At 40.9% G+C, this 18,776-nt stretch overlaps 1 protein-coding gene across 2 annotated transcripts in view; it reads left to right on the top strand.

The window, feature by feature from the left end:
- Positions 1 to 18,776, top strand: part of LOC127376909 (nucleolar protein 4-like) — a 160,205-nt gene that overhangs the window by 23,593 nt on the left and 117,836 nt on the right. For both annotated transcript variants that reach the window (XM_051424300.1, XM_051424299.1), the window contains exons 2-3: positions 13,176 to 13,328; positions 15,909 to 16,020. In XM_051424300.1, coding sequence (XP_051280260.1) covers positions 13,176 to 13,328; positions 15,909 to 16,020 — 265 coding nt within the window. The remainder of the gene's footprint in view (positions 1 to 13,175; positions 13,329 to 15,908; positions 16,021 to 18,776) is intronic.

Below are 18,776 nucleotides of genomic sequence, written 5' to 3'. Positions count from 1 at the left end.
CTTATCCCTGCTCAGCTTCTCTCCCTCCCCTCACCTCCCCCCCCACCGAACCCTTCCTCTTTTCCCACAATGCCCCTTTCTCTGCCCTGCTGCCAACACTGCTGGATAATTAGCTCAGTGCTCCTCAGATATGTCTGTGTGACTGAGTGTGCTTATGTCTGCAGCCATCATAACATACACCCTCATCAACATCACACTTATTGCAATCACCATTATCATTATTATCATGTTAATAATCATCATTAGTAACATGTTCATCATCACTATTGTATTTCTGATCTGAAAAGCTCTATCATGTCTGTTTTGAGAAAGAGCTTGTCACCAAAATTGATTTGTGAACTCTTCTATTTCTAAACTACCTCTGATCCCATTCTCATGTCAGATTGATAAATGGAGCCTAAGACATTCCAATTATGTGTCTCAGTCATTTTGAGAGATTAAGTGGCTGTCAGCTGGTAAAAAAAGTTGATACAAAACATTTAACACGAGCCAGGCAAATACTCCTGTAGGTTAAACTGTACAAATAATTCTAGCAGGCTCACTCCAGACAGAAAGCCAGTCATTAGTCTAACAACATTTAGGCTTGAAATTTTAAATTGGCTTTAATGTTGTGCGTCTACAGCTGAATCCATTTGTGAGGAAATGGTTCTGTATCAATTCTCTGACTTTTATGTGGATTTTATATCTAATGTTGGTTATTATGTGCACAAACAAGGAACAACAGAGTGCACACGATGGACATGCACGTAAAAATTACGTAGCGCTTTCGTCTTGGAAGTAGGAATGTAACGATATATTGCAAAAATATGTGAAGATTCGTAATGATGTCTTTCAATATTGGCAAATAGCACAATATGAGAAATAGATGCAAAATCACTTTTAGGCTATCATACTGATGTTCTAAGCAGAGTCACAGTTGTTACCTTTTGTAACAGCTTGTAGAAGCAGCATAAGCTCACTTAGCATCATTTGAGAGCCAATACATGAAACCGTCAGCACAGTATGATTCAACTAAAAATGTAGACGTATCAGAAATGTTCTTTTCATGGCAACATTGCTGTAATCAGGTTAATATTGGAGTCCATATAGACATAATCGGGGGTCACAAGGACAGGACATTTACCCTGGCCTGCTTCTTCATCTGAAGTGGGATGCTCTCTCCTTCAAATGTGAATCAACCTATTGTCCTAACCTCTGGACTGAACTGAGGAGGAGGAGGAGGAGTGGGATAAGAAGGTGAGAGATGAAAGGAAGGGAAGGACTATGTGGGCAGAAAATGAGGGAAAGGCCAAATAGAGATGGAAGATGTGTAGCATCTGGGCCAGAGTGTTTGGACTGTGGGATCAAATCCTCTGGAGAGAGAGAGAGAGAGAGAGAGAGATGGAGAAGGAGCAGAGATGATCGATGGAGAGGCACAGTAAGACAGAGTGATAGGATGCTGCTGTAGAGAGAGGGATGGAAGCGGGTCACAGTGAGCAGGATGGATGGATGGATGTAGGGAAGAGAGGAGAAGTGGAGGGGGGATGGGGGGGTAAGTGTGTTGGTTGTCATGGCCCATTTAGCTGCTGCCTCTCCTGCCTGCTGCTAAATGTGAAGACTGAAGGCAGGATTATCACCGACTGTTGCTCTCAAAACCTCAGACAGATGTATAAGCAGCCTGTCGTCTCTTCCTCGATTCATCACTCCGTCCTCATACAGCTTTAGCTGTGCTTAGACTGACATCAGTGTTGCATGAAAAACTGGAGCCGCCTCATTCATTTCATTTTGTTTTGAAGCAGCAGGGGTACCAATGCAGAGGACTCCAGAAAGATTACCTGGCTCTTTGTCAGCATCCAGCAATGAACTGCGTAGGCCAATCAGATACATGCAATACATGTATCCTAGTAGAATATTTAATAACATGCACATTGTAATTCTGCTGTCTACCCTCACTGTTGTTAAAATGATTGTTTCTGTGATAAGAATACGAGTCGAGTCCGTCCTAGGTTTCTGCCTCTTAAAAAGAGGTTTTTCTTTGCCGCCATCGCCAAGTGCTTGCTCATGGTGGGAACTGTTGGGTCTCTCTAAATAATTTTAAAAGGAGTACGGTCTAGACCTGCTCTATTTGAAAAGTGTCCTGAGGTAACTTTTGTTATGAATTGGCGGTATACATATAAAATTGAATTGAATTGATTGATTGACTTTCCAGACCAAGCAGGGCTTAACAATGCCATGTTGGGCTAGTAAATCTAGCAACTGACGTTCCCGATATAAAAGAATTAAACGCGCATTTTTTTTTTTTTTTTTTTTTGATGGACGTATCAAAGGAGTGAGCCATCTCGCTTCCCTCTCACATGTTGCACATGGGCAGTAGAGGTCGGGCACTCGCGAGAAAATGGCGGCGACAGTTTATGAGCTGAGCATTTTAGTTACCTTGGGAACAGCAGTTTAATTGGGTAGCGTTAGAGGATGTGGGTGAAACAAGTTTGAGAACAAAGTGGATAAAACCAGTTCCTTTTTCAAAAGCAAGTCCCTGAAAAACTTTATTCTTTGTTATTTTATAACCGCTAATAAATAAAACAGTTTGGTTTCTAAGGGGCAAGTAAAAACTGACAGGCAAGTAGATTTCTGACCCAAACAAACCCATTAACGCTGAAGACTGCAAACTTCTGGATGAATTACTTTCACTGGACGTCCTTGGTCCTTTTTCATCTTCCTCGTCATTTCTTATAAATACACAACAATGCAGTCCTTTGTGTTTTTTGATTTGTTGATAAAACTCTCCTGTCTCCTTAGCTCCAAATGTCCTTGGCTTTCCTTTTTGAATGCTGTCATAAGAAAATATGTTTTTGTGTTACCTGTTAATGCTTGGAGACATTAAAAAAAAAAAAAAAAAAAAAAAAAGATTTTTATTTTTTATTTTTATTTTTTTACTTTTACACTGGCATTTTCTTGGGTTAGAATTAATTCTCTTCCAACCAATTAAGTGTCCCAATTTAAAACAGGCTGTCTAACACACTGGGATAACAGTATAGTTAATAGTCTTGGCACAAAGAGAAAATAAGAAAGTGTAATAGCAGGAACAAAGTTTTATTCTGTTATTTTCTAACAGCGCATTATTCTGTTTGTGCAAAGTCAAACTGGGAAAAACTCCAGACATTTCAGACTTGTTTTCATTGTTATTTTACGTTGTTTATCATGTGTTATTGCCTCAAATATTCCTGATATGACATATCTATGAAATATTAATACTGACTGGACTGATTGTCTCCCCGTGCTGCTGCCTGTTGTGTGTTTGCATTGCATTATGGTACCTCAGGGCTGAAGTGATGTGTGTTTCCGGGCTCCTTTTGTGTGTTTATGTTAGTCAGCATATGTGTATCCCAGTGTGTGCAGTCATAATGTTTGTGTCTGTGTGTGTCTGTGTGCATGTGTGTGTGTTTCTACAGCTAAGTGTGTCAGCACATATCTGTAGGTGCTGCATGTGTGTCAGAGTGTGTTTGCATGTGCGTAGCGGCCCGTGATGCAGGTTGGCTGCTGCTTCTCGCTCGTGGCTCAAAACACACTGTATCCTCTGTGTGTGTGTGTGTGTGTGTGTGTGTGTGTGTGTGTGTGTGTGTGTGTGTCCCAGTCTGTTGGTTGAAGAGGGGTGGAGGCGGAGGAGGAGGGGTGGTGGTGGAGGTAGAGGTAGAGAAGAGGGGATGTGGAGGGGGCAGTTAGGTTTCACTGAATGGACCCCATGTGTATCCTAGCAACAGGCTGGTTTGGAAATGGGATGGAGAGATGATCGGAGGGAGGGAGCCCACAACAAAACTGAAGAAATAAGAGAAAGGGGGAGAACGAGGGAGAGAGAGAAAGGCTGCTAATAATGTGCCGATGGAGGCAGTGGAGGTGCAGCAGGTCAGAGGAGAGAGATTCATGGTTAGATAGAAAGGTGAGTTAGATGTTGTGGAAAAAGAATCGATACGTATGAACAAAAAACAGACCAAGAGGTACACCGGCTTCCGCTGCCTGTTAGATTTTTACACAAACCTTTGAAATACCACTAAGTAAAATAACAAAAAATGTTTTCATGTAATAATATAAATAAAGAAATATGTAAAACATCTAATTATTCCATTTATGACATTTTACGAGAGCAGTATGTGCGGGGCAGACGCACAGTTTTTGAGTAGGAAAACAAAGTCTGTCTAGAAAATATGTTTTGTGAAAAATTGTTTGTTGAGTCAAATTCAACTTAACAACAGGGTCCATAATTAACTTTTTGGCTCACCTGCCAATGGCAGCTAAAGTGAGAACATTTCCCAGCCAAAAATATTGTTTACTGGCAATAAAAGTGCTTCATGAATTATTTGAGCCTTTCTGAACCGTCTGAGCTTCATATTTTAGCCAGGATCTCTTGGCTCCGGCATCGTTCAGACGCCACCTCTCGCAAAAACGCCGATCTTTGTGACTTCTTTTTGGTGGCTTAACACCAAGAATGTCTCAAGCGCCAACTAGTAGTAAGCTGCTTTGATTTGATCACATCAGCTAGTATGCTATGATTCCAAATTATTTAGTGGCCACCAAAATGTATCCACACTTTCTGCTCGCCGGCCGTTACTTTTGGACATGGATTTACAGTAAGATTATTTATATAATTTTGAAAGTTTAGCACTTTTTATCAGCATTCAAGGTAAATACTAATTTATACAAATATACTATACTCATTTATATTAAATACAGTGAGTATGGATTTATTTAATTAGATGTTTGTTGTCTGTATGAGGTGCTTAGTGTTCTACTGCTACTGTTCTCTAAAGGAAAAGCCTGGTGTTATTCTATATTTCTGTTAGTGTCAACAAACTCTGTGAAAAGACCATAACCAATAATGTCAGTGCATCTTTCGTAACTTCCAGACTTACCTCCCTGGTCTCAGCCTAAATCCTATTTATTCCAGATGTAAAACAGATATACAGTATAGCGGGGCGTTGTTGTTTTTAGCAGAAACTGTAAGTAGTGCATTTGCTGGGGACTATTTCCAGCGGCGGATTAATCCACATTTGGTGCTCAAGTGATTATTTGGGGCAGTAGGATGGTGTATGTGAGATTGAGTTAAAATAAACTACAGTGTGTGTGTTCATTGTAATCACCCAGTGCAACAGTGTGGCTCATTGATATATATTAGGCTTTGGAAGCTTGTTAATAGGATTAGCTCATTGTTGGTTTTGGTATAGAATATTGTCTGCCTTATCCTCTAATTTGCACTAAGCTTTCATAAGCTGTTGCTGGGTTACTACAAAGTATTCATTTTAATATTTACCCATCACTGTTTTCACATACCTTTACCTATGAAACCAGCTGACTTGACCCAAGGAGACAAAATGGAGCTTGGAAGGGGGGAAATACTCAGTTGTGTCTTCAAAATGTGGCAGGAGATCTGAAAATGGGTCATGGGTCTGTTGCTGGTGAGCAGAGAAACCAATACGTTTTAATGAGTCCGACCCCCAGAGAGAAACACCACATGTCTCACTGGGTCCCTGGTTGGGAAAAAAAAGCCTAAAAATAGTTGCGTTTTTTAGTGTTTTAGTGGACGTTTCTTTGTCATGGCTGCTGCACGGGATGGACATGTGTGTGCCTGCAGCACTGTGTTGTTTGTGTGTTTATTTGTATGTTCACTCGAGTGTGTCCTGCAGATAGGCAGCTCTGCCCTCGCACCTCTCTCTCTTCTCCCTCTGACTTTGACCCTTCTGCTCGGCCAGTGGGAAGTGGGGGGTTGCGTGTGTGTGTGTGTGTGTGTGTGTGTGTGTGTGTGTGTGTGTGTGTGTGTGTGTGTGTGTGTGCCGACGCATGCTGTGCTGTCCTGTCTGCTGTGCCTTAAGGTGTCCCCTGAACACACACTTGAACACACACCCACCCCCCGCCCCGTGGCCCACATAGATGCGTGTGTCTGTGTGTGTGTGTGTGTGTGTGTGTGTGTGTGTGTGTGTGTGTGTGTGCATGTGTAAGTGTGTGTGCATGCTGTCACATAACTACAGTCCCGGGCCAGTGATGTGCCCTACAACCGCAAGGAGGAGAGGTGGGGGAGGTCCAGTGTGTGTCATACTCTGTACTTTGTATCTGTGTGTAATTGAATCTATGTATATTTGTGCACTTTTTTCTTGCATGTGGAGGTTTTTATTGCTTGATATTGTGTGTGTGTGTGTGTGTGTGTGTGTGTGTGTGTGTGTGTGTGAGCTGCTGGTTTAATGTCACATTCGGTCCCAGTATCAGGGACAACAAGCATGGGAGCAGACAGTGGAGGACAAACATGTCCTCTCTTCCCATCTCTCCTCTTGGTTTGTGTGTTTCCATGTGTGTCTGTATGTGTGTTTCCATGTGTGTCTGTATGTGTGTGTGTGTGTGTGTCCTGGAGCTGTGTTGTGCGGCAGCCCAGCCCTCCTGTGATGTGCCAGGGAGAGGGAAAGGGCACTGCTGGCCTGGCACGCTATAAACACACATCAGAAAAAATAAACAACAGTATCATGTTTTTAGGTCCTGTGTCACAGTGGGAAGAATAAAACACTCCAGTGTTATTGATGCTCGGGAGTCGTCTCCTTGCAGAAAGATCATGTGTCACTTTATTATAGATTCAGAAGCAGAAAGCTGAGTGACGGCATTATTAACCTTTTGTACCACTGTTGTGTCTGAAATATATTCAAATTAAATGTCGACTTTTTTTTATCTAATGAACGCGTCGCATATCATAAATGTCCATTTTTTTAGCCAACCTTGATGAAGAAAGTGGTGCACATTACCATGGCAACAAACACTATTAGACGGTGTTTGACTTTACCTGCGAAATTGCAAAATTCACTGTTAAATAACTGGCAATAACAGTTGCTCTCAAAACACTTTTCTCTGCTGAAAATGAATAATTTCTGTGGAGACAGACATCTGTCAGCGTCGTGTGTTCAATTCCCAGTAACTTTGAGCCATTTATAAACGGTTGCATGAAACATGGTTTTATACTGGAGGCAAACTTCTTTGTTCTTGTATTTCTCGTTGAAAGTAAAAAAAGACTTTTACAGTTTGATTCAGTCAATAAACTCTCAAAAGTGTGACTTGCTGTGAAGCTGCCCATTATTACTGAGAGCAATAAGCTTTACAAGCAGCAGTGGGCCCTTTTGTGGACTTGTTTTGCCCTGAGCGTCGCCAAGTTGCCCTGTCTTGTTGCAGGAGGTTGTTGGGGATATATGCAGGCTGAGAGAAAGACTGCAGGCACTCCTCTGAACTCCTAAGCCCCTCCTCTGCATGCTTTTCAGATTTAAAAAAAGCATTTAATTTATACTTTTATTTGCAGTTATGCTCTCTGAAGCTCTCTTTCATACATGGAAAATGGAAGTACAACATTATTTATCATTAAGTATCAGGTCTCTACCATGGAAACTATTCATCATTTTAAGGGGGTCAGTGCATTAATAATGTGCCAGTTTTTATAGCACTTTTAACTTTTATTTTTATGATAATGCCATTCACTTTTATGATAAATATTTAGGTAACCATTTATTTGGATAGTCCGCCTATAGATAGTATTTGTATTTGTAACATTTGCTTTGTTTGTAGATTATCTATGTACGAGTATATAACAATTCCAACCAACACCTAACCAAGATGTTCTTTTGTGCCTAAACCTAACCAAACCTTTATTTGTGAAACAGTTGGATTGTTGAATCTCTACTAATAAACTGTTGAAATGTTACAAATACTAAAATCTAAAATCTGTAGGTGAACGATCCAAATAATGTTATCCTGATCATGTTTCAACAGCACTGGCCCATTGCTGAACATACTAGTAATGATTATGGTTTGTGCACAGTTTAATCCTTCCAGGAGGGTAAGTGGTGCTTCACCTGCATCAGGCCTCTAACCATCATCTTCATCAACCTTGTCTTCCTCTACCTCTTTCTCACCTACGTTCCCTTCGTTGTCTCATCTGAGACTGCTCTCCTTTCCTCTTCTCTCCTCTCCTCTTTTCTACCACTTCTCCTCTGTTTACTTCTCCTTCCTACTCCTGCCAATAGCAGCATCATGGCAGCAGCCAGTAACAATCCTACTGTCTTCCCTTATTTTTCTCTTTCACACCCTCCTCCTCCTCCTCCTTCCCTCCACCTCCTTCTCTCCTCCTTCGTCTCTCTGCCTGGCAGTTGTAATGGCATTGGGGATGGGTGGGGTTGGGGGGGTTGGAGGCTGGGGGCACATTAGAAACATCCCTTCTGTGATAAGATGCAGCTGGTTACCATAGCAACGCCTATTACAGTACCTGCAGCCCGAGAGCAGGTCAAGAGATAGTGTCCTGATTGTGTGAATGTTTGGATGTGCAAGAGTGCATGTGGCATGTGTGTGCGTGTGTGTGTGTGTGTGTGTGTGTGTGTGTGTGTGTGTGTGTGTGTGTGTCTGTGTGTGTGTGTGTGTCTGTGTGTCTGTGGTCTTACAACATAAAGGCTTTAGTTCATTGGCTCTTCATTAGATGCTCTACATCTGGCTGTGCTGGGAGCACTGCTTCAGGATAGTGAGGAGACACACACACACACACACACACACACACACACACACACACACACACACACACACACACAATTGCCATCCACCTGCCCCCATACCAGCACTCACTCACAACCCCAACCCCCCACGAATGCCCACCCCCTTACTCTCACACACACACACCTGTCACCCTGGTCCCCCTCACACAGCCAGGTAGACAAGCGTGCTGTCGGCTGGATATTTAACACAGTTCACACACACATAACAGGTTGTGTCATGTGACTGTGGAAATGAAATATTCTTTCAGGCAGCCATGGACTTCCAGGCTCCCTGTGTCTCCACACACTGCTTATATTGCTATTGAAGTCGCTTTCTAGCATCTAGCATCTAGCTGTGAGTCTCCACATCCGATTTCTGTTTATTCACTTGTATGAGAACATGTGTAGAGAATACAGCTCCACTAATCCATATTTTTACATTAACAGACTGTGGTTCTACAGAGCTTTCTAGCCTTTTTTAGTTCTTTGTTTTAGTTTTTCAGCCTTATTTCCAGAAAAAAAAAGCAATTTTAAACCTACTGCAGTGACTAGCTTTTGAATGAACGTGGCGGAGCTCAGGAGTGTGTGGAGACCAATCAAGAGCTTAAAGGAGAGTTTGTGTGATGAACTTACTTCATTAGCTGGACACAAACATGAATTTAAAGGTCCAGTGTGTAACATTTAGGAGGATCTATAGGCAGAAATGTTGTATTTTCGTTACCTTAGAATGAGCTGTTTTTATCTACAGAGGGGCGGGTCCTCTCAATCCAAGCACTTGCAAGAGATCCTTTTGTTTTGTCTTTATTTTCATGCACACAGAATATTAGAAACTTCAGTCCAACAACAACAACAACCTCCAAAATGACCATATAGTCAAATCAACAACTTAACACGCTTTGTACTAGCGTTATACTGATACCATGATCAACCGGGGGTATGATAACATTTGCTTAACTAAAGTATTGAATTCTACACTATTACTGGTATTAAAAAATATAGGACATAATATTTAGTGAGGTTATGATAAAGCCAAAAAGAAACCCTTCTGTTTCCATTCCCTTAAGTAACCGTGATATTTTCTGAGATGGGTATTGTACCATGAAAATCTCACACTGTTGCAATACTACTTCGCTTGTAGGTTCTTGTAGTCCGTCTGCAAGAAAACTGGATGCCATGAAAATGATGTTTTCAAGCAGAGAAACCAGAGTGGCTCATTGTACACGATTGCTTTCATGCCTCATAACTGCTGCACTGCTAACTCTTTTTCTTGTGAGTGTCCATGACCTCTGGTCTGTGTGTGTGTGTGTGTGTGTGTGTGTGTGTGTGTGTGTGTGTGTGTGTGTGTGTGTGGGTGTGGTGTGTGGGGGGTGGGTTGGTGTGTGTGTTTTTTGTGTTTTGTGTGTGTGTGTGTGTGTGTGTGTGTGTGGGGGTAGGGGGTTTAGCACTTCCTCCAAGACTCGCACTCTGTTCACTAGTGACACAATTATGGCTAGAAACCCTCTTCTACACACACACACACACACACACACACACACACACACACACACACACACACACACACACACACAACCTGTTGCAGAAAATAGGCTGTCTACACACACACCTACACACACACACACACACACACACACACACACACACACACACACACACACACACACCTAGAAGCATACAAAGGCACACACTCACCTGCCAGGTCAGCTCTCATTGGTTACCATGGTAGTGCTACTAGTTTGCAGCTGGGGAGGAGAGCTGTGTGTGTGTGTGTGTGTGTGTGTGTGTGTGTGACACTCCACCTGTCGTCATCCACTGACACATATTGAGTTCTCCAAGCAGGTAGCAAAGCCCTCCTCCCCCATTCCCCCTCCACCCATCCCTCTGTTGGTCTTCCTCTCTCTCCTCTTTCTCTTTTATTTCTCATTCACTCTCACCTCGCTCTCTCTCTCTCTCTCTCTCTCTCTCTCTCTCTCTCTCTCTCTCTCACACACACTTTTCTCTGTCTGTGTCTCTCTATTCCTTTTTCTCTCTGTTTCTTTGTCTAAAAAAACCCCCAGACATTTAGACTCACTATTCCCAGTCTCTTTCCAGAGGCACACCTTACACCCCCAGAGCCTTGTGGGAAAAAGGGTGGTTCCCAAGACTTTCTTGTATTCCCAGAGCTGTGTGGTGTGTGTGTGTGTGTGTGTGTGTGTGTGACAGAGGGAGAGAGAGAGAGAGAGAGAGAGAGAGACAGACACAGAGAGAGTGCTCTGTCCTCTGGGAGGTTTGGTTAACATACAGTAGGTGTAGAAGTCTTTGTCTAATTCAGGGCTGTCATTTAAGTATAATTCGGCATCATTAATTTATTTTACACCATTAAACATCAGAGGAAATTGACAGGTTGGTGACACTGAAACATTTCATTGCGCTTTAAATATCTGTAGAGGCTGAAGGCAGGCATGATGTCAATCAATTTAACTCTGTTAATGTTCTGAATTTGCATGTTGCATCATGTTTGACAACAGTTACAAGTAAATAATCTGTGAAAGTGTGATTGGAATTCAGTTGCATTGATGTGTCTGTGGAGGCTTCAGGGTGCTTACACAGCCTCTAGAAGGGTTTCTGAATGTGGACGAGCCCCCTCCCCCCCCAGTGTGTGTGCTGAGCAGTAATGAAGTCTTAATCTATATAAACACAACGCTGCATATCATTTGAAGAATCTGTAGGCATGGGACAAGATTTTTCAGTTTTGTAGTCCGAGTAGTGTTGACCAATCATGTTTGAGCGGGCTTTGGTTCGCAGTCCGTGTGGAGAGCGTGATGGCAAGAAAGCATTGGCTGAAAGGCAGTTTTGGAACCCAACGGCAATCATATGATTTTGCATTCGTGTGCAGATATCCCTTATGTTCTATCTGCTAATTGGGCCCTAAACAATGACCGCATGGAGGAGGAAGTCTTTGCTCGGGTATTCGTTATCCGGATATCTGCTGGCTACACCGGAAGCCCGTAAACATTGGCTATTGCCCCTTGAGGCTAAACTGTGATCAGACAATAGTCCATGTGTTCAGAGATTGATCTTGTGATAAAAAGTCATAGGTCAACTCAAAATAACTTTCAAAATCTAACATCAATGCAGCCTGGGAGACCCCTTGTCTTCCTATGCGTCGTTATTTATCAACCTGATAAAGTTTTTATCAATAGGAGGTTAAGAGTTAATGTTCAGATTCCCACTGAAGCCAGAAATATTCCATCCTCAACATGTGAGAAAGGCTTAAGATGCTATAAGTGCAGCATACTAATTTTATTCCTGTAATGATGACTAATGATCACTGTATGTGATGCAACAGAATAAACTTGAATAGATTTGTATCTGTAATCACACAGCTTTAGTCAGTTCTCTGATCTCAAATACTGAAGACACCAAAGTTTATATTTTATGTTTTTTCATGTTACTCAAAGACACTTAACATAAGATAAAATGATGATAGATTAAATGTATTTTGCATTTTATTCCACTCTAAAAATCCTGTTTATTTACATCTAAGGAGATTTTCTGTTACATGAAATTCCAGCGACCATTTTAAAACTCATCATAAACAGAGTTACTGTAAATTACTGTACTGTAAAGTCGACTGATGACTGATAGACAGAAGCCTGTGAATGTGCCAGTGAGAGTAAAGACAGGAATCAATAACGGAGCTCTGATTTGAAAAGAAAGCCTTGTTTTCATTTTCTACTTGTGGTGGTGAGAAAGCCGTCCTGCCGTGCCGGCCTGCAGTTCTCACTTCACTCATTGTGGTGTGACGAGAGTCTACAGACCACGAGGCACTGGGAAGAGATTACATTTGAGTACTGATCAGGATGTGAGAGGACGCTGCAGTTGTTTGTTCATTTGACACTTTTAATTAATGGTTTTTCGTAGCTTTTAATTGAGTTTGTTGTTTTTTAGCTTAAATCTAGTCTAACACTCATCTTTAACCAAGCTTTTTTATTAATTATTTACATGTTTTATGTATGTAAAGAACCCTTTGGTAACAAGAGAGAGAATTTGTTATTGTTATGATTAGACACTAGCTTGAGACAGACATCTTTACAAATAGAACAATGGATGATTGACAGTTTTCCCCTTCCTACTGTACATCTGATTAGACAGATACTGGGTTGTAACTAACAAGTTAACTATCGATTCATTTGTTGATTGTGTTTTCAATAATCCAATTAATCTTTTAGTTTGTAAAAAATGTGAAAAATGCCCCATAAAAGGTTCTCAGAACAGTCCAAACCCCAAAGATATTCAACTTATTATGATCTAAAACAGAGATCCTCCTAGTTGAAAAACAGAAACCATGAAATATTTACAAATGTTCCTTTAATACTAGACAGAATCACCACTCCAAAATAATAACTTTTCTGTTAATACATGTTTAAACTAGACACTAAAATCAGTTCCTGAATAAGGTTTTGGGTAGGGCTGCACAATATGGTGGAAACATCATATTGTGATTATGCAATATGATTTATGATTAGTGTGGGAGTCCCTGGTTTGACTCCGGTTGGGAATCTCTGTTGCTTGTCACTCCTTTCAGTCCTGACTATGAACTTGTGAATGATCATCATATCATCAGAGATCATCATAATAAAGTTAGTAAGTCTAAGTTTGTCCCCTCTCTGTTTCCAGTGTGTGGACAGTGTATCAGGGGCCGACTCGTCCCTGAAGCGCGTGGCGGTGGTGGAGGATTTCTTTGACATCATCTATGCCATGCACGTGGAGATCAGCACCGACCCCGGCAAAGCCCCGAAACACGCCGGCCAGAAGAAGACCTACAAAGCTGTAAGAATGGCGTTACGTTACCATTTATACTGCGTGTTTCTGTGTGGGACATTTTCTCCTTTTTGTTTACAATAAATAAATATCTATGTCTTTCTTTTTGTCGTCTTTATTCTTTCTCACTTGTTCAACTTTTTTCTTTTTTTTCCCTCTCTTCAGTTTTCACAACCCTCTGTTTGTCGTTGCCCATGCGTCTCTTCACTCTCACACCACCCTCCAACCCCACACAGTGTATTCTCTCTTTCATAACTTGTGTCATCTGTTGCTTAACACTCTCTGCCCTCTCCCTTTCTCTCGCTTTGTCTCTCTTCCTCTTCTTTTGGTCTTCATTCCTCTTTTACTGTCCCTGGCAAGAAAAAAAGTGCCTTTGCCTTCTAACAGCCTCCGCCACGCTGGTTGAGTTTCAGTTTCAGATCAGATCACTCTTTCTGAAACTGGCAGACACATCCAGTTTATTTCTACCTGCTGGTTGACAACTACTTTTACTCTGTGTGTGTTTTGATCATATTTTAAGAACAGATGTCCAGATTCTCTGATTTCAGCTTATCAAATGTGAATATTTTCCGGTTTCTTTAGTCCTCTGTGACAGTAAACTGAATATATTTCAGGTTGACATTTGAGGACACCACCATGGGCTTTAGGAAACAGTGATCAACTATTTTCTGACCATATTCTGACGATTTATGGACCAAACAACTAATCGACGAATCGAGAAAGTGATGAACAGATTTTCAACAATGTAAATAATCATAAGTTGCAGCCCTGAACTGAATATCGGTTTTGGACTAAAACAAGTAATTTGATGAGCTCACTTTTGGCTTTAGGAAAATGTGATGAGCATTTTTCTCTATTTTCTGATGGAACAGTTAATTAGTTAGTTGAGAAAATTATTTGCATGTGTAATTGATAGGGAAAAAAATGTTAGCCACTGCCCTACTTAAAAAATTTTAAAAAAAGTTTCCAAATACAGTATATAGGTCACAGAATGTATGCATTTGTCAGAGTGAAACTAGGCTAGCTTCATTATCAGCATCACTGAATTCAACCTTTTTTTTCCCTTTTGTTTCATCTCAGAGTCCCTGATGGGACTACATGAATTCCCCAGCCCCGAATGCTGATCTTATCCTAAACAGAATCCTAACCTCAAACCTAAATCCCAGTTTCAAATAATCAGACCTGATGGTGGAAGCAGATGTAGATTTGTTTTTGTTCAGCTTGTGAGTTTTGGAGTTTAGAGAAAAGTGAAAGTAAATGCACCTCTGCTGTCTCAGCTGCTGACACTGCCCTCTTTTGGTAAAATAGAGGAAGTGCAGCTTCCACAGATTTGTGTCTTGGCACAAGGACGAAACTGTGACAACTCTGTCAACCAGCGTCTTCTTATCTTTAACTTTCCTTCCATATCATCTCTGTCTTCTTCATCTTCTTTAGTGATCTGTATTTTTTTCTATTTGGATTATTTTTTAAATATTGAAAAAATTAATTATTTTGCACAGATAAGGTTTGATCTGTCAGACTGTCCTCTGTGTCCTACAGTTATAAGTATATATGTGTGTGTGTGTGTGTGTGTGTGTGTGTGTGTGTGTGTGTATATATATATATATATATATATATAGCTTACCATGCCACATAGCTGCAGGTCTGAGTGCCACCAAAGGCTGTGAGTGACATTTGCCTTTGCTTTACCCCCTCCTTCCTACACATGCACACTCTGTTTCTGTCAGTCACTCTCACACACACACACACACACACACACACACACACACACACACAACACACACACACACACACACACACACACACAGAGCAACCCCCATCCATCCACATTGGCTATTTTCCACCCTTCCTCCCTTTCTTTTGTGTGTTTGTGCCTCTCTTCCAGAATAAATGTTAGATTTTTGCATACACACATTCAAACACACCCACGATTAGACTCATATCCTCGGCGTCACTGAGTGCAGTGATTCTTAAAAAAAAAAAAAAATCCCTCTTAAAAGCTTTGAGACAATTTGACACTGGTAACGAGGGCCTATCTCGCCATTCTGGGCCATTTTGTATATTTAATGAAACGTAGACAGCCTGACGTGAATGATAAATTGTTGTTTAACAGAAAACGTTTCAGTGGTTCAATAATCAACTTTAAACAATACATTTAGACTGAAGTTGTTTTTGTTTGTATTACTCAAGATTAAATTACAATGCGCCTTTCTCGCTCTCACTTAATACGATGCTCGTGTGATGTGTGTGTGTTTGTCATGTCCATTGTCTGTAGAATTTGAATTAATTTGGCCCTTTATTAACCAGCTGTTTAATAATGGATATGCACTTTCATCACTTTATCGCTACATACTCTAAATCAAATGAAATATTTCAATATTGTATGAAGATTTAATAGTGAAAGTGAAATATGTGAAGTGTGTAGCTCTGTCTGCACTGTGTCTCTGTCCAGGTACCACCATTATACAACCCAGAGGCTCTTTCTTTTTTTCTTCAGTGCTTTCAGAAACTAGAAAAACAGTTTAAACACCTCCCTCCCTCCCTTTCTCTCTCTCTCCCTCTTTCTGTCGGTGTCTCTCTCTCTCTCAGATAGCGGAGACGTACGCCTTCCTGCCCAGAGAGGCGGTGACTCGTTTCCTGATGAGCTGTGGAGAGTGTCAGAAGAGGATGCACATCAGCACCACAGGACAGGACTGCAAAGGTACAAACACAACACTGCTGCAAATGTCTGAGTCCCCCAGTTTGAGCCTGAGGAAATTTTTTTATGCAGCACAAATGGAAAACATCTTACTGTCAGTGGGATCACTGAAGTAATGATCTTAACGTTTTATTTTTCTGGCACAAACCGGCGACAATGACTGTGTGCGAAATAACTTAATCACTTAAATGACTACTTAAGTGCCCTGGAATTACCCTTCGTCATTTCATTCGATTGTGACATTTATTCACCATGTAGTGTAGTCTAAATTCCAACAATTGAACAAAAAGTACATCTTGCAAATAATCCCACAATGTAATTCATCAGGTTTTATAGATGCAGCTGCACAAAACTGTTCCAATCAGTGACACACAATGACGCTCGTTTGTAGGTGTCTGAACTCTCCGTTAACTTACCATCGAGTGAACTTGTAAGTGAGTGAATGAGGGAGTTATTTAAATGGGCGCCCACACAGAGCCGGGTTCTGCCTCTTAAAATGATGTTTTTCCTTGCCACTGCCACCAAGTGCTTGCTCGTGGTGGGAACTGTTCAGTCTCTGTAAATAAGGAAAAGACCTTTACTATATGAAAAGTGTCCTGAGATAACTTTTGTTAGGATTTATACAACTAAAATCGTATTAAATTGACGTTAAAGTGCAACTCCACTGATTTTAAAGACAACGTTTTTTGCTCCTAACTTAACACACCAGAATCTCTGACATAACGGTCGGTGGTTGAGTTGCACTGTGGGTAATGCAGGCACCAGGTTTTGACAAGGAAGAAGAATGTGTGGAATAAAAAAGATGATCCCTCTTCTGCATCGATTTTCTTCTTTTTTATAACGATAAGACTCATGAGGGAGTACAATGGTAAATTAGTGGAGTATGTTGCACTCTCCATCAGAGGCGAGGATAGAGGAGAGTTCTTTAAGAGCAGATAAAATCATTTCATCAGTCCTTTTTTAAAAAAATGTATGCTGTAAATAAGTACTGTTTTTCATCCATCACCTCAGACCTTGTCTATAAAAATAAAGCAGACACTGTGTTGTTGGTTTATGTATCTTAGCTCACTGTAAACTCTATCAGAAAGAATGAAAAGGTGTTAATTGTGATTTTTCTCATCAGTACCTCAGAATGTGTCACCTGCTTTACAGTGCTCTTTCAATTCAGCCTTTAATTTCATTAATGAGGAAAATTAAGCTCCATCATTGTAAGATCACATTATCAAAGTAGACAGGAGCAGATGAAAGACGATTAGCTAAATTTAGTCAGTATCTTCACTGCTTATTCTCTCTTCTTCTCTATTCATTTCACTTCAGTTTAATTAAATTCAACACTCTATTGACATGAAATTTAAGTCCGACACTGGCAATGAAAGATATAAAACCCCCTCTTGCTCCGTTGTTTTTCTGTCTCTGCCTCTCGATTAAAACATGAAGGTTCAAAGGAATCCTCCCTGTCCCTCACTCTTCCTCTGCCTTCTGCTCCTTCTCTTTGTCATCACTCTCTCTTATTCGGTGTCTTCTTCCACAGTGTCTTTCAATTAGAGTCCCGCTCGCTTTTCTTTTTTCATCCTTCCCTTTGCGTTTCTCCCTCCGCTCTTGTCAAAAATGAAATCTGGCAGATGAAAATCCAATCAGAGGAAGGTTTTCCCCCAGTTGCTCTTAATGATGGAAGGTTTTGAAGGAATTATTATTGATATTAATTTGGATTGGTGCCGTAATCTTTCTTTAAACAAACGGTCAATTTCAATTGTTACAGTTTTACACTTTAAATATTGATTGTTTTGACCAGATTTGTATTCCTGTGAAGGTGTACTTTTAAATGAGAAATGCAGAAAGATGTATAAATGTAGAATAAACATATTCTGTGTCTGTATCTAAAGCAGAAATATGCGGTTCCTCCTTGAGATAAAAGGCGTTTTGTTCGCCCCGCCTTCCTCGTGTTCATTTGGTCAAGTCGCTGCCAGCGCGGCTGTCACTCATCTTGATGAGCAGCCTGTGGACGAGCTAACCAAACATCTGTGAAGCCTCCGCAGGATCTGAAGAAGCAGACAATTAAAAATAAAGTTAATGGTCGCAATGGTTTTAGATGTTTAGCTTCCCTGTGTTTGCGTCTTTCCTCCATTTCACAGGAAATGGCACAACATCACTCAGAAGCCAATTAAATGTAAACAGGGAAATGTAAAGGAGGGAGTGTGGATGTGTAAATAGTGGCAGAGCTGCTTCAGAGCTGTAGCTTAAAAATATTACATTTATGATCCCAAAACCTAAAGAAGCCAAACAATACTTATAATGGTACTGCACTTATTTAGCATTACACTCCTGTAACATTGTTAAATATTAACTTTGTTAAGATTTAAAACAGTTGTTGTTTGCTGCAGTTTTTCCTGTCCATCCGGCCTTTGGAGTGATCCCGTCCGAACGGGACGCCAACTGAAGAGATTGGTGACCAAATCTACAGTCCTCATTCTGGGCACAATTAAAACGGCCACTATCTTCTAGTGATCTGATCCCTGAGCATCTTCATACAAAAGTCCCTTTTTGTTTCTGTCTGCTGCAGCTCAGCTCAGCAACACTGAGAAACACAAAGAGACACCGCTGAAGCCGTACATTATATTAGCTGAACTTTTACAATGTATTTTTGGACAGAGCGATGGTGACAAACATGTTAGGAACGGATATCTTCAAAGCCAGTTTGGAGAGGAGGAATGACAGCTGCTCCAATGTACAAATGGCCTCTGAGTATTGTTTTAAGACAG

This window comes from Dicentrarchus labrax, unplaced genomic scaffold, assembly GCF_905237075.1.
Source record: "Dicentrarchus labrax unplaced genomic scaffold, dlabrax2021, whole genome shotgun sequence".
In the NCBI taxonomy this organism is placed as follows: Eukaryota; Metazoa; Chordata; class Actinopteri; family Moronidae; genus Dicentrarchus; species Dicentrarchus labrax.
This window is presented reverse-complemented; position numbering and strand designations above follow the sequence as displayed.